At 34.5% G+C, this 16634-nt stretch overlaps 1 protein-coding gene across 1 annotated transcript; it reads right to left on the bottom strand.

Annotated features, from left to right (window-relative positions):
* Positions 1 to 8478: 8478 nt before the first annotated feature.
* LOC126878301 (zinc transporter ZIP3) lies at positions 8479 to 16547 on the bottom strand. Its single transcript, XM_050640943.1, has 4 exons — positions 15723 to 16547; positions 13633 to 13966; positions 13350 to 13517; positions 8479 to 13028 (listed from the first exon to the last, which is right to left on the bottom strand). Exons 1-4 carry the CDS (start codon positions 16079 to 16081, stop codon positions 12819 to 12821), a joined length of 1071 nt encoding a protein of 356 aa, XP_050496900.1. The 5' UTR covers positions 16082 to 16547; the 3' UTR covers positions 8479 to 12818.
* Positions 16548 to 16634: the final 87 nt, after the last annotated feature.

Genomic DNA, 16634 nt, shown 5'->3' with positions numbered 1-16634 from the left:
TCCATGGAATACAACAGACAATATTTACAAAACGAGAAATGGGTCAGAAACTCATTGAAACCGCGATACAAAAGGGAACGCGTAGAAAACTGCACAAAATATTATTGTACGATAGAAAACAAAACCGCGGGCTTGCTCTTTCCTTTATGCTAATAGTTGTTTTGTTTTTACAAAGGTTCGATCGATCATTCGTTAGAATATAAACGTTGAAAACTGTAATGACGTATTAATCTACGAGAGAATGATATTTTCATTTTTGTAAAAATGTTAAATTGTAAACTGATCGACCAAATAGTAGAGTACACTTGCTTTCTTAACTTTCGAAACTTTCGAACCAGTTTTAATAACCGCGCTAACGTTGATTATTAACGAGGAAAAATATCGTACATCGTTGATGCATACTACTTCGTTTTCTTCTAATCAAACAGCCTGAAACGGACGAAACGAAAGAAAAAAAGAAACGTTATTCTATCGAAATAGGATCCACAAAAAAACGAAATTTAATGGAATCAGCCTCTAAATCTCTTGTCACACAATGCTTGACAGCCAACTTTTTATCCCGAAACAACTCGCCTTATTCTTAGCCACTTTAATACGAGTCAAACCTTTGTACAAGAAATCCTGTATGAAATTGATGGATCGCAGATTGCTTAAAAATACCATCTAAAATTCAATTTCGATATCCAAAATGCAGAATGAATCACGCTTACGCATTATCATATAAAATTCATATTAGATTTCTAGAAGTTTGAGACTTCCAAAAAATCTCGAATAAATCGCAGATGCTATTCTAAATATACTCGCTCGTACTTGCAGTCTTCTGTATCGAGAACACGCTTGTTGTACCTGAAGCGAAATTCGAGGAATTAAATTACAAACACTTTGTCACCGTGGAGAATGTTTAATCGGTTTACCGAGGCGTTTCCTGATCAAAAAGTTCCGTAATTATCCGATTAAAAGTTAATAAAAACGAATCGATCTCCGCCAGATCGATTTTAATTCTTGCGAATGAAGAATACAAGAGAAAAAGGCTATTTCCATTTTCATAGTAGTTTTAAAATTCAATAGGTTGTCGATTAATGCCGTATCATCAAAATTTCCTTGCTACTTGGTTTTCAGACTATATGCTGTATTTTTCTACCCTTTTGAAATATTCAAAATATCCCTTATCATAATATTCAAATATTGTCCCTTAAGATAAAAAACTTTGTTATTCCACTTTCCACCGTTCCATGTTTCAACTATGTCGAATTAGACTACTCCTTTTCCAAAAATACTCGTAACATTAATCTAAAAAAAAAAAAAAACTCGCAACACTTCGTTGCAAGAAAAAATTGTCATAACTCCTGGTTAAATCGTTAAGCAGCGATAAACAAGAACAGCGAATGATAATGTTCATGATCAATTATTATGTCATTACTCTCTCAGTCGTCGTCATATTGAAGATTCCTCGAGTCCGATTACTAAATGCCTTCCCGCGTCTTCAACGTTCTCCCTCGTTTCTTCTCTGGTCTTATCACCTTCCACTCTTTCGTGTCCCTCATCCTTCTTTCCTTCGCCATTCCAGCCGCCTCATTTTCGTCCTCTTTCGATCGCCTCCGCTCTTTCCGTGTCGCGATATTATTGGAAGCTAGGAGAGGCCGGAGAGAAAGGGCGATCGAACGGCACCGTTGGTATTCCTAAGGGTGGAGGAAGGACACCCGAGATAATGTCGTTTAAAGGCATAGGCCCGCTCCATTAAAATACCAGTCGTTCCCGGTAAATCTCATCGGCTCTTCATTTTCGAGACCGTGTACAAGAGTGGTCGAAGCGAGACCCGTCATGCTAACTAACTGTCCGGTTATCCGGAGTAAAATGCCCCCGAGGATGCTTGATCGAGGGTCACAGAAGCCCCCAATGTCTATGAGAACGTTTCATCCCTTGTACGAAATGCGATGACGTCGATCACGAGGAAAATTCAATACCGTAAATAAGAGACCCTAGAGATCTGTCTGAAGCTTCCTTCGGTTTAGTCGAGTTATGTAAATTCAAACTACTGACAATTTTGTACGAATCTGATATTTCTCTCGCACTTTTTACCACGTTGGAAACAATCGTCTGTAGTTTATGCGTACATAGATCTGTAAAGTATCATGTCCTGTCCTTGTTAAATGTAGTTAATTTTTTAGAATAACGGTGTTCTCTCGTATTTCTTATCTTTTAAACTCTTTTCCCCACTTTTCGGTTACTACTCGCGTTATGTTCCTTTAAATTTAAGTCCCTTAAATTTTCTAAGGTGCCGATTTCATTTCAAGGAATTTACTTTTATTCGTTTTATCTTATTTGAATCTTATAGACCTGTTCGCAATTTATAGAATATGAACGTTTTATCCTGTGTAAATTATATGCTTCGTATCGAGTCTCGATGATTCGGGATCTTAATCAACAAACGTAATCAAGAAACTCTTCTTTTTTAGTCATAAAACCTTGAGCTTCTGAGGTTAAATCCTGGCGATCCGTCCCTTAGCGGGATTAGAGCTTTATAGACCTTGAGCTTTCATGAGCCCAGGTTTTTTAATTGTGACTTTTTAAGACCAAAGACAAGCTGGATCTTCGAAGTTTTGATTAAAATTTATTTTGATTAAGAATGTTCACTTATATCAATTAAAAATGATTAAAAATATTAAAATAAACAAGTGAAGGGGTACAATCTTCTCAGCTTTATTTTACATTGCTAAAACTTTTGAACCTTGAATTTATGTTATTATGTTATTTAATATAATACGATATAATATGATATTATCATGTTATTAATAAATAGCAATATTACTCAAGATCGTGTTCTTCACATTCGCGTCTAAAGATACTCGTAAAAATCTTTGCACCGCTACAATTCAATAAATATTTCATAATAAAAATTGCTCTCTCTTAAATCTGCTCTTAAATTACAATTTAAATAATATTAGCTACTAGAACGTAACATAAGCATAAAATACACATTCTTGTTTAAAAATGCTATCCCTTCTTCTGCCGCATTATTTTCAAACATCGAAAGAAAATACGATTCCGTGGCACACACTCAAAATTTATATATCTTTCCTGTACTTCCTTTTTTTTATGAACAGTGTAAAGATTAAACTCAAACAGAAATCGAAAACGTAACCGATAGTAAACCACACAGACGCAACTGTGAATTTTTTCATTTTCTCTTTTTTTTTTTTTTTTTTATTTCTGTGAAAAAGTACAGCTTTAGTAGATAATATCGCGCGGAAAGCTGGAAACGCTCGTGGACGATGATCTTCTCAAATATTCGAGCTCCAGCGGAAACAGTGCTCGTGTACAGATGTGTGCAACAACGACATTCCTTAATCGCGTCGTTCTACTTCGATTGATAGAATTCTGCAACACACGGCCCTTTCGCTGGCCGAAAGGAACATTATTTCGGTCCGAGCTGACCAATTTCCCGTTCGTCGAACGTGTCGCGTCCCTGGACTAAATAGCTCGAGAAACTGGGTCCTATTAAATAACCCCGGGTCGATAATATAGGCGAGAGAGAAAGAAACGCTGGTGGAATAAAACGAATTGCGAGAAAAAAGATTGTGCGGCGCTTGGGAAAAAGAAATCGTCGAGTGGAAATTAAGATTGACGAAGTAATAAGAAGCGGTTAATTGCGGTTATTAAAAGATTATTTATTTGCATGAAATGAGTTCTAGGATAAACGATAAGAAGATGCACGAGCATTCTTTTATTTTAGAAAATATATTTTTAATGAAAACAGTTGTAGAATAACTTTTATTCTTAATGGAATTTCAATACTTCGTGTGAATTGTGGATTTTAAATTACATACGTCTCTTTCTTTCTTTCTTTTTTTTATTTTATTTGAGTAAAATTACTCATATATTAGCTGGCTACATGTCGTATAAAGTATCAAGACGAACGATGCCTATTCTTCAAAATATTTTATTTAACTTTTCCCTCTTTTAAAGCAGTGCGACGACTAAAGTCGAAGAATATAAATCTTTTCAAAATATCCGATAAATACAGGGAATAAAAATAACACTGTTAAAATAAATACTGATAAAAGAAATGAAAATAATACTCCGTAAAAACATAATAATATTAATGTAATAATATTTCTGGAACATTCAAGAAGACGACAAAAACGGATATTTAGTCCCGAATTAGATAAAAATACAATTTCTGTAGTACGGTTGACTGTACGACGAATTTTAATCGTAATATCGCTCTTCTGTTAAGAAAACGAAAACTGTGACTCGCGTTATTCCCCAATGGAACTATACAAATTTTCCTATTCAATTCAATCAACAATTATTTGATAACTTTCTGGAGAAAACTATGTTTTTTCATAAAGATTTCGTTATTTGCACCCACTTAGCCCCTGATTGAGATTTTCACAGATATAATACGCTTTTATAAATTTCAAGACGTCCGTATAAACTCTTCGTGCATCGGAGAAATTATTCTCACTTACGGGTAAATAAAATAGATTACTGGACACGTGGGCAGGAGGGAGGGGATACGGAATGAAATTCAGGTGGTAATCAGAGGAAATGTGAAAGGGACAAAGTGAGATAGATAGAAATAGAGGCGAGTTAAAGCGGGGGCAGAGCATATATCTCTCGAAAGTGAGAGACGTGAGAAAATTCAAGGGAGCGTTATCACTTTCGTACTCCGATGAATGCCCATAAATATTTCCCGATATTGGGAACGATGAAAGGCCACGCCATCATGGTTATGCAACTACTATGCGATTAATGAAAGAATATTTTAATCATTGGCCCTTAAAAATCTAAAAATAAACCGAATTTCTTGTTACATATCCAGGTACTTTTTAATTTCTATTATATGAATCAAAACTGGGAAGAAGGGTCGCGCGAAGATAGCGTACAAGCAAGTCAAATAGTAACGCAGTAATTATGATAAAATGATTTTGTCTAGCTCAGTTCAAATTAGACATTCGCATTAGAAATACCAGAGCTTCCTCTTTTTTCGCACATTCTTTTTATTCCTTGGAAACAATCGCTGAGAGACAATTTGCGATTATGTCGAACAAAATACAAAAGAATGTCAACTCGTGAGAAAAAAGTCACGAGATCAAAAATTTGTGAATAATTATACTTGCTAGCGAATAACTTTTGTCAATTGTCTTACCTACAATAATTTTTGTCAATTATACAGGGTGGTTGGTAACTGGTGGTACAAGCGGAAAGGGGGTGATTCTACGCGAAAAAAAGAGTCGAAAATGTAGAATAAAAATTTTTCGTTTGAGGCTTTGTTTTCGAGAAAATCGACTTTGAATTTTCCCTCGGTACGCGTGCACTTTATCACGTCTCGTTATAACGGATCTCACTGTGGATCGTTGTCTCGATGGAAAAATTTGAAAAAAAAGAAAAAAAATTTTTATTCTATATTTTCGACTTCTTTTTTCGCGCAGAATCACCCCCTTTCCGCTTGTACCACCAGTTACCAACCACCCTGTATATAAGTATACTACTTATGTTAAATACATTTGTTTACAAAATATTGGATAACATAATATTTTGTAAGACACAGTAACTCTAAATAATTACACGGTGATTAGAAAGATAATGGTAGCATGTTTCACGGAACTCGATCTATACTTGAGAGAAGTTACATTCTATAGCCTGATTCGTGAAATTAATTTTTCAGGAACGATATAACAAATCGATCAGCGGAAGAAGAGTGCGTGCTCTGATCCTCTTCGTTACTCTGAATACTTATTTTCACAGGGTTATTTTTAAAGTTAATGAAACGATGCCAGGTTGATCAATAACTTTGCTGAAAGAAAGTAAGAGTTAAGGGCTCGTGAAGTGCACGCTTCAGTATCTGCTATATTTACTGGGACATCGTATTACGTACACGAGAACGAGTTAATGATTCGAATAAAAAAAAAAAAGATACCGTTGGAAAGTCGAAAGTCTCGCGCGGACAATAAGATGAGAATCTCATTTCGGTTGTAGTCACAACTAAACTACTTAATATCTCTATAGACATAGTTAAAAAAACAGAAAGAAATACAACGTGGTAGTTCCTTTAGACTTTTATCAAGCACTTTAAATCAGTTGTTATGTTAACACAGTAAAAGCCATGAAATCTTTACAAAATTTTGCAGAAGCAATGATTAATATTCCAGGGCCAGTGACGCATTATTCGAATGAAGTCTGATGAAAAATGAATCCCGATAGCTAAAGATCTATCACTCCTTTGACAGCTGTTGTTATAGGTAGTCGAAGCGTGATAGAAATTTCTCAATTTCTTTTCGTTATTTTTTTTTTCAAGTGATTGCCTTGTAGAATTACGTAAATTTACGTAAGAACTTTATTATTAAGGTGATAGATATTAAAATATAGTTATTTAATTAAAATATTGATGTAGCTATAGGAGGATTTCTATTTGCCGAAATTCCATTTTACCACGAACATAATAATATTCTAAGTCATTTACATTCGTCATAATTAGGCTGTAGGTTTTTATGCGAATTAATATTTTTATGAACACACTGTTCGCGTTTTACGAACTTTTATTCCTTTACTTTTCATATTAATGCATAAAAATTCACAGACCATTTATAATCCTTCGATGTAGAATGATTTATTCTGGAAAATTAATACACTAACCGTGAAAATGTGGAAAAAATTTGTATAATGATTCATAACAGGCATAGGTAAAATTTTACGATATACAGATAGCTATTATATTCAAATATATTATCTCTTACAATGCAGCATTCGATGAAAATTGAATCCTCGGTGAACGTGTTAAGCTGATGCAATTTTATTAAGTTGATTACTAACAATTTTTACAAAGTGAATACGTGCTGCTATTGTAATGCAACACATGATACGATGAATTACGCGAAGTGTGTGTTCGATAGCCTGCTGGTTGTGCTCAATTTCAAAGGACGATATTTCATTTATGGTTGCTGCTGTACAAACAATAAATTTCGTTATTGTATCTTTTTAATACAACCACAGGATATTTATAGTTCATCGAAGCAACTTTAATCGAAGTTTTCATTGTGCATTCTGCTTTGTTTCATTGATAAACGATATCTCTCAAGTTGAGATAATCATTTCTTTTTTTTTTTTTTTTTAATGGAACAATCATGCTATAAATTAGTAATTTGCAGAATGTAATAATATTCGTTACTTATTTTCATTATACAAATTGTGGAAATTATTCTGTTTAGAGAATAAATAGCCATGAAGTAAATATTCGTTTATTTGCACCAAATATTTAGCAAGAAACTCGTGTAAAAGAGCACCAAAAAGAGAAACAACAATTTTATATAGTATCATAAAATATTTAATTAGTTTTTAAATATTTGTACGAATTTGAATAATATTTTCCAAGCTCAAATTGTTCACTATAGAAAGTCACCGGAGAAACGGATAAAATTAATGAGCTTTCCCGTGTGAATTGAAAAGCATCAAAAGGTCTAAATCCCGATTTGTTTCTCGCAGGGCAATGCTCCATTTATTTTATTGCTACTTTTCAACGCCGTTAATGGAACGGATAAGCTCGAAAGCCATATACATAACCTTTCCCAACTCCTATTAAAACCTTGAAAAATTGCAGCTTTCCATTTCCTCTCCATTTTGTTTTGCTATAAATACAAATCTGGTTGCACGTCATTGTTTTATTGGGCAATACAATCTATAGTAATAGGAAATAACAGATTAAAGTTTCAGATTTATCGAACAATCGTACCATTCAACTTTTTAAATACTAATATGTAAGCCTGTTTGCTGTATACTTTACAGAAATATTAATTTGCTTTATTTGTTACAGGTAGTTGCTTTCATCTTTTTATCTTTTAGAAAAATATTACAAATCATATCCTTCTTGGTGTTTCACTTGAATATAATCAAAAAAGTTAAAATAATTTCAATATCAAAATAGGAATTACAAGGTATTAAGAATATAACATTTCTTTTCATTACTCGTAGAAAACCCTTTTATATGAACTGCTCTTTTAGAGATTATATCAACTCGAATTTTCTCTACGATTTTTACTTATCTTTACATTTACTTAATTCTTCTATTAAACTATTAAGATCCTTTAAAGGTTTTAGATCGCTACTTATCATATCATAATCACCCTTAAATCGTTAACACGTCTACACAACTAGCTGGTCCTTAAAGCACATTTTTGCTTCTTACCGAGCAAAAAGATGACGCACAGCTACTCTCACAGCGTTCGTAAGATATTAAGAATTTAAAATACATCATCGGTTAACATATATCGTCGGCTATCACGGAACCTGGCCAAGCGTAAACCTTCTACATCTTAACAAGCACAATTGCACAAAAAGCACTTTTACATTTTGTCGTAAAGACTTCGAATTTCCGGCTGTGTTTCTTCCATATTAATTTCCGCGAGGCAAGAACAATAGCAACGTGCATAAATAACGTCGTATCATTTCTCTCGAAATTTTTCTTTTTTTATTTCCTTCTTCTCTCTTTTTTTTTTTTTTTTTTTTTTTTTAGAACTTTTTATTCAGGACCGTTAACAGTTACAAACAAGTCTTAATTATCCGTCGGCGTTTCAAGCACGAAGTTCTCCATTCGTCGTGCAATTTACGAAATGGAGGCGGGCTGTCCTTTCACGGGCGTTCTTTCGCGAAAAATTCGTGAGTCCACTGCCTGACGGTAATTGCAGCGCGATTATAGAGTCGGTTTGAACGTTTTCTTTTCCTGTCTCGCTGGCCTGTTTCCCATGACGGGATCCTTCCCCGCGCATCGATTGTTTAGAACGTGAAATTACGCCGGAGAATTTAATCCATTAGCGAGTTACTTGAATCCAGCACTTTCTTGGAATACATTCGTGCCCTAAGTGGTTCGTTTTATCTTCCCTCTCGTAATCGCGTTCGTTACTTCCGCCCGGGGAAGGGATTTATCTTGTTCCAGTTAAAAGCGACCGGCTAATTTTAAATCGCACCGATCGTTCTGCCTTGGTGGAATGAAGTTTTCTATTAGTTGGTTTATTACCGGAAGAAGTCTGTGGAATTCTTTTACGCGTTCGGTGGCCAAGAAATTGCCTCGATCGGCGAAGAAAAAAGAAATGAAGGAAAGAAAAGTGGAAAGAGAGTAGAACGAGAGTACTACGTTTTCTATTTGTCGTAAAATATGTTCTCGATCGAGGAGCTAATAACAGGAACGAATTTCCTTCAACGAAGCAAACGAATATACTTTCTACCATCTCCAATTTTTGTCCATTATAGTTCGATTTCTTTAAACAAAATATTCGCCATTTCAATTTGAATTAACCACTCTTTAATAACCTCTACTCTTTGATAAACGTATTTAGGGAATGTGTTTTCAACGTGTATGGGTATTTATTAATGATTCGTTGAAAATTTTACGTCGCTGTTGAAACTGGGTAAACCGATTTAGAATTTACACATTGAACGATGTATTTCATGCTGGTCAATATTTACCAGAGTACACATTAATCTCATCCATATTAGCATCGATAAATATCTGCTTTTTTTTGCGATGTACACGAACTGATGAAAGGAAAGTCGGTAAATGTTTATTAAATATATATCTCATAATCAAAGCCTCTGATAAATAAATCGGAAATATCACGAACTTTTCCCTGTCATTCCTGCAATTCCTCTTATGTTTCCTGTTGCGAACGTCTAGTTTTAATGCTGACGACGTCGCCTAGAATAATTAATTATCCGAAAAAGCAGATATTATTCCGAAAAATAACGTTCTACGTTTAATGTCTCGGATCATGTACAAAAATTAATTAAATTAATTTTTTAATCATTTTTAATAATATTTTTAAATTAAAATTTTTAATAGTAAAGTAAATAATATGGGACCGTATTGTACTATACTGTACGGAATAGAATTAACTTTGGTCGACATTATACCAAATGTAATCGACCAAATTTAAAAAATACGTAGGAATAAAAAAGTAAAGAAGAGAAGAAACAGTTAACGATGATCAACAAATAACCGTGTAATTTTGTAATGCCTATCTTCTTCAATGAAACGATGCAATTTCACAAAAGTATTTTTACATTAAAAGAAGTTCGATCTTCTGTCACACCATCTCGTTGTAAAATTCATGAACGCTGAACTCGAAGGGAATAAACAGCGAACCGTAATGCGTTCAAGACGAATCAAACGAGAATCGATGAAAGCTTCGAAACGACCACTTCAAACTCCAAACTAAATCCCAGCAAAACCAACGACGATAACATCGAAATTTCATTTCCATGTAATTGCTGGTCCTTCGATGTTTTTGGAGTCGACCGATCGCAAATTCAATGCACGAGCTCCGTTTATTTCTTCGTCGACAAAATGCATTGATTTCTCTCACGGCCAGAAGCAGAAAGTTGGGTCACTATAGCGAAAGATAAGCACGGTTTCTTGATACTCGATGATATCAGATCGGATCAAGTTCACTGTCATCGTCTTGCTTGCCACGCTATCGCGAGAACTCGCGTTTCGATCCTTTATTAGGGAATTTAAAGTCGATTGAACGTTCGTGCTCCCTCCACGTGAGCCGCATAAAAGATTTCGTGAAGTTTCAAGAAAATTCCTCCAACAGTTTTACTCTCCTGCGGATTATACTTTCGATAAGGGGAATTTTGGATAAACTTTCGCTTGCTCAGAGAAGTTGTTATCGAAGATATCGAACGACACTACGTACGGTTTACTTGCGGCGATTCACTGGAAATATTCGAACATTTGTAAACGCGTTTTACGAATATACTACGTTTTAAAATTTCATTGGCACCGTAATGATTATTAATGATTATATTGGTAAAGTTCGATACCAATCTGGAAATGTATATACATACGTATTTTATGCAAGTACAGATATTTCGCAGAGATCACAGAAATAGTAAAACGATCGATTATCCGTTATGTTACAATTGAAAGACAATTTTTAAAGCAGATTAATGTTTTCGAAAATTTATAAAACCAACTTGTGATTTCGATGATACTTATGATACAGCTGCAAGTAATTAATTAAAACAAACAAGCGTAAAAGAGAAAGGTATTAAAAAAGCAACCTGCATGTTTTAAAATAAAATCAATTATATAAAAATGAATATAATACGATATTTTCACACCACTTTTCGAACAAGCGTAAAAAAAAGAACAAAAAAAAGATACGAAATGGGACAGATCAAATGGATAAAAGAAGAGATGAAAACGAACGATTAGTCAAATTCTGTCAATGGGGTAGCTTCTGACGAAAGGGGAAATGACAACGATGCTAATAAAGATACGTCACTTTCCCAATCTCTGTGGTGACAGACCGAATAATTCACAATTCGCGTTCAATGCGTCGCGTCGTTGCGTTTGATGATGACAGAGATACGTCTTTCGATTCGTTCAAAGCTTCGTTGGATGTACAAAGCTCTCGTTGTCACGTTTGTTATCGCGTAAAATCTTCTTCGTTGTTCGTCGTGTCGTACACGTTAATCGAATCGATTGTGCTAATCTTGCCAAGGAATCAGCAACAACTTGATGCTAATGAACGCGATGGTAAATGCTTACTGTAACGTAGATTAGGGTGCGCGTTGCATAGTCAGAGGAGGATAGCCGAGTTGATCGGTGGCGTAACTTGCGGTAAGTTAACCCCCACGCCGCTCCGCTAAATATTGAATTACGTGAGATTCCGTTGATATGCAAACGAAGATTAATAATTTGTAAATTCAGCGCAAAATCATAGTTTTGTGAATATGATTAAAAAAGATTGGCGATTCGTAGACTAGATTTTTATATAAGCTAACTCTAAATAAATATCTCTGTTATTTATCTAAATAAATTATAATTTTATATAAATTTATCTAAATAAATCTTATGTTAATTATCTAAATAAATATATCTTATGTTTATCTTAGTTTCTGTAAGTGTCCTGATATTTATAAACGGTAATGTAGATGTAATTATGGGCTGAAGCTGCAGATCTCATGACATAGGTTTTATTACTTTTCCCCTCGATCTTCCACTTACTCAGATATTCTCGCTACATAAAGCGGAGGTATACGTATAAAAATAAAAGTAATGGTAGATTTTATTCACGCTAGTGATTGTAATCGTTAACATTAACGAATTACTTAGGTGATTATTGACGAGCGAATATGCCAATAATCTATTTCGCTAATTGTATTCATTATCTGTTTTGCGCGATGTAACTAGTGATTCGTATTATTCTTATTGTTGATTTTGATGATTCATTTTGATGAAAATGAATGAAATACGCGATACAAAAATAATTGTGTTTTGTATGGTAACTTGACGGATGAACTTCAATTTCACGCCTATAATATTTGGTAAACACCAACTTGATAAAACTACACGTAATTTTACTTTATAAAAAATAAAAATTCTGTCCTACATAATTCTGGAAATCCTTTCATAAATTCATCGCAAACATCCAAGCTGCAGGTACTGTAACTTGTATTCTATACTCTTTAAACAACAAACTGTGAACGTGTAAAAAAATAGAACAAACGAGAATTAAAACATTTTATCGATTTCGTTGCAACATTCTATTTTTGTACAATATTTTAAAGGGCGTTATCTTTTCTCTTTTGTCTCTCCTCGTTCAATTGCTCCAGCTCTTTGTATCTCTTTCTCGTCACGATATTCCGTGTACGTGAAACTTGTATTTAAACCTGAATAAAGATAGCTTCTCGGGTAAATTTATTCCAGAGAAGCTCGCGTAACATTTTTCTTCCCTTGTAGTTCTTGATACGCTACTGTTGAATTTCGTTTGTTGAACAATTTATTCTATCAAATAGCTAAAAGTAGAATTGTAAATTCACGTTGCCACGTAGTTATTCAAAAGGTAAATAACGACAAAGCCAAGAATCACGGACAAGAGCTGCCAAACGCCGGCGGATCGTCGCAGATTTCTGTGCCATCTCGCCCTCTCTCTTGGCAAGATTTCGCTAACCGTTACGTACAATAACGTTCCACCTGCTAAACCTTGAAGAATCGGTACAGCTACGTCTGTCCACTTATTCTGCATCTACACAAATCATTACGCAAATTACTGTTTTCTATTCCTAGGATTTAACCCTCTTGCGTTCATTTTTCAATCAACTAAATCATTTTAATTGGAATTAGTCTTTTTCAGAAATTAGAACGATTAAACTTAAATTATTAATATTATTCAAAAATTACAATTGATTAAACTCTTAGCTCTTAAATCATTTTTTCGATTTTTATTAAATATCTAGATATACAAAGAGGAAATATAATTTGTATGAAATTGGATTAAGCATAGGTCAAAGAACCATATTGATTGTAAATTAGAACCAAGTTAAACAGACGTAAATTTCTTACTCACTTTGAATGTTAACATTCCGACTCCTATACCAACTGCAGATCCAGCGGAGAATACAAAGATTGCTAGTACGAGCCTAAAAAGAGTGCTATTAGCCCCGGCTAGTTCTAATCCTAAACAGAATCCAACGACGAACTTATGGGAAGCTACTGCTCCAACTAACAAAAATACCTGTAATCAAAGATTATACAAAAATTATATTCCCCATAAATGCATAGATATCCTCGATTTATCGCCATATCGTATCGTCCGTATCACGTTTACACTATTTGGAAGCATTACACACTTCGGACGTAGCCTTTTGCAGGCCAACCGCCAGTCCTTCGAGGACAGCATGGACCGTGAGCGCCAATAAAAGTCCCATGATGTTGGTATTGGAATCTGAGCACGGCTCTGAATGATTGCCATGGCATAAAAACGTCTCTTCGTTGTTATAATGACGTGGCGCGGTCGGTGTATATTGTACCGCTCCGTAACCTTCGCGTTCCCAGTTGCTGACCATTCCGTTTCCGTCTAGACTCGTCTGATAAGACGTATTAAAGTCGGCATTGGGGACGCCTCTGACAGTCCGCGTACCCGTGTTATAGCTCACTTGATGCGAGTGACTCCGGCATCGCTCCCTGTAAATCCACAAATCCATTTTCACAATTGACTTTCACTTTACGTACGAATGGCCGGTTCATCAGTCGACTTTGATGCAACTAGCACAAATGAAATTTCAATTGATCCCAGCTGGTAATTCAATCTATCATTGCTAGAAAAGATATAACAGCTCGAGACGTTTTATACGCTGTGTGAATTTCGTTTTATACCAGCAGACCATGGCCACGGTATTCTGAGCCACGTTTATATTCATTTTACCATAATTATATCTTGTAACATCGTTCCTGGACATTCTTTAATTAAATTCCTAGTTAAATAATATTTGGAACATTAATATCTCGCAAAATGAATTTTAAAGCGGCGAGCCAATCTGTCGACGTAAAATCAGCTTAGTCTTCGTGCAAACGATTCTTATATCAAGCTTGGAAAAAAACAGACGGTATCAGTAATGAAAGATAATCTCGTGTTAATATCTTTTAATTGTATTGCATTTGATTAGTACCATATCAAAGTAGTTCAATTGATCTCATCAAATACAAAGAGAAAGTATACATACGCGTTTTGATAGAAAATTCGTATTTATTTTATTGTAATTCATTTAATTATGAAAAAAAGTAAAATTGCTATTTATGATATATATATACTACAAAAATGTAAAAAATGATCCATACCAATTTTAAGCCCATTTCGATTTATCCATATATATATACCCAACCTATCGCAATGATAATCAAATGATAAATCAGTCTTTCTGATTTAATGTTCAATCTTCGTATTAACGTTCGATTTTCCGCATACAAAGATTATACCGATTTTTCACACCAAAGCGACCAATAATATTAAAATAACAAAAGAATTACACAGTTATCAGAAGACAAGCGCAAGAACATATCATTTCTACTTCTCACCACTTTCCTGCTCCTCTTCCATTATCAGTTATTTACAAAGACACGGAGTATATTATTAGACGATCTAGGATTAAACATAGGATTAGCTACTACTGGCTGATTCATTCAAGCTGCAGACGAAATAATCAACTAGTTAAATACAAAAGTTAAATGTAAGTTGCTATTTTAGAAATAGAAATCTTATAAACCGGTTAAAATAAACTGCTATTATTCTGCAATAGATAAAATTGCTAAAATATTAAACGTCACTGTTGACAAGTATATCGAAACCTTTATTTTTGGAAAAGAATCAAAGTTAAGTAGATGAGACAAAAGATAGTTTGTAAGGTAACAGATAACAAATTTTATCTATTAACTGATAAACTTTCGTAAACTTGATTAAGAAACTCTTCACGTTATTTAACGTAGAATTATATACGATGTTATATGTGTACTAATATATTAATATTTATCAATGTAAATATATACATACTACATCAATATACTTCTATAGGTATATGTATATGTACTCTAGAAAAGTAAAATGAAAATGAATTTTCTGAATAACAAGAAACAACCATATAAAAAGAAATGACATATAAAATCTTCAATTTGTGGTCTATTACTCTGTGTATCGGTCTATTGTCCATTAATTTTTACGTTCTAAATGACATGTCAGCAACTTGAAATAGTGCTTGTAAACATAATTCGTAGTTGCAACACTACAACTAAATATAAAAAATTCCATTCCGATATGAAAGTGCCATTAATCATCGTATCGCTATAGAATACTCCAATAGAATACGCCAGAATCCCTTTCTTAAACAAGTAATCTTTGATTATCACGATATATTAAACAGAATCGTGCATGTACTTATATACGTACGCCTGGTTTCCATTATTCCAGTTCGAGTTTTCGTAACGATGTTCCTGCGGAACATGCTGGTCTTCACTGCCCCAAAAATAATGGACACATTCGTCTATAAGATACAAGAGAAGAAATCCGCATGAAAAAAGTAGTTCTGCGTGTTTAGACATAGATTCCCGTGTTTCCGGTAACATGTGCAGAATAGAAGTTGCGAACAGAACGCCACCACCAAAACACAGTGTGCAAGAGAGAAGGAGCTTCTGTTGAAGATATCTCACGCGTGAAACAAAACACACCGGTGCAACACCAACGACAAAGCTGCCAACGCCGATGATGATCATCGACGCGAGCTTCGCCTGGACCACGGTGACCATCATTTTCCAGACGATGCACGGAATATGTTCACTGCTGACTGACACTGGCAGCAACACTCATCAAAACGATTGACGCTAATCTGGCAAGCGTGATAAGGTCAACCGACTCGAGAGATACGAACGCGATCACGAGTTCCTCTCTCTCGAAAATTGATTATCGGGAAAATTCGATGGTTCTCGCGTCTGAAAATGGGCATCGTATCGAGACCCGTGACTTCGTTATTATCTGTCACTAACTACCGTGGTATACCGTGGTATCGAGATTTAACGGCCGTCAATGATAAATGACGCAGCATAGAGAACGCGTAAAGTAACACTGGCCGGAAGCGATCCATAGGTGGAGACGGCAGCGATCGCAGTTTTATTTGATATTGATAACCTTCTGCGATATATTCTTACATTCTTTATTTAACTACCCAGAATGGTTTCTTTAAATAGAGAAAGTATAAAAATACGCTCTTCAATAAGTATATAATTATGTTATTTTAGCACAAATGTATATTTATAAAATGAGAAGTATTTTTAAACATTATTTTGTAAACGTACGACATAAATA

Source organism: Bombus huntii, chromosome 2 (genome assembly GCF_024542735.1).
Source record: "Bombus huntii isolate Logan2020A chromosome 2, iyBomHunt1.1, whole genome shotgun sequence".
Lineage (NCBI taxonomy): Eukaryota > Metazoa > Arthropoda > Insecta > Hymenoptera > Apidae > Bombus > Bombus huntii.
This window is presented reverse-complemented; position numbering and strand designations above follow the sequence as displayed.

Coding starts and splice junctions, on each gene's coding strand:
- LOC126878301 (XM_050640943.1), bottom strand. CDS start 16,081: ATGATGGTCACCGTGGTCCAGGCGAAGCTCGCGTCGATGATCATCATC. Junction 13,967..15,722: donor TGGAATAATGGAAACCAGGC/GTACGTATATAA, acceptor GTGGATTTACAG/GGAGCGATGCCGGAGTCACT. Junction 13,518..13,632: donor TGCAAAAGGCTACGTCCGAA/GTGTGTAATGCT, acceptor CTTTGATTACAG/GTATTTTTGTTAGTTGGAGC.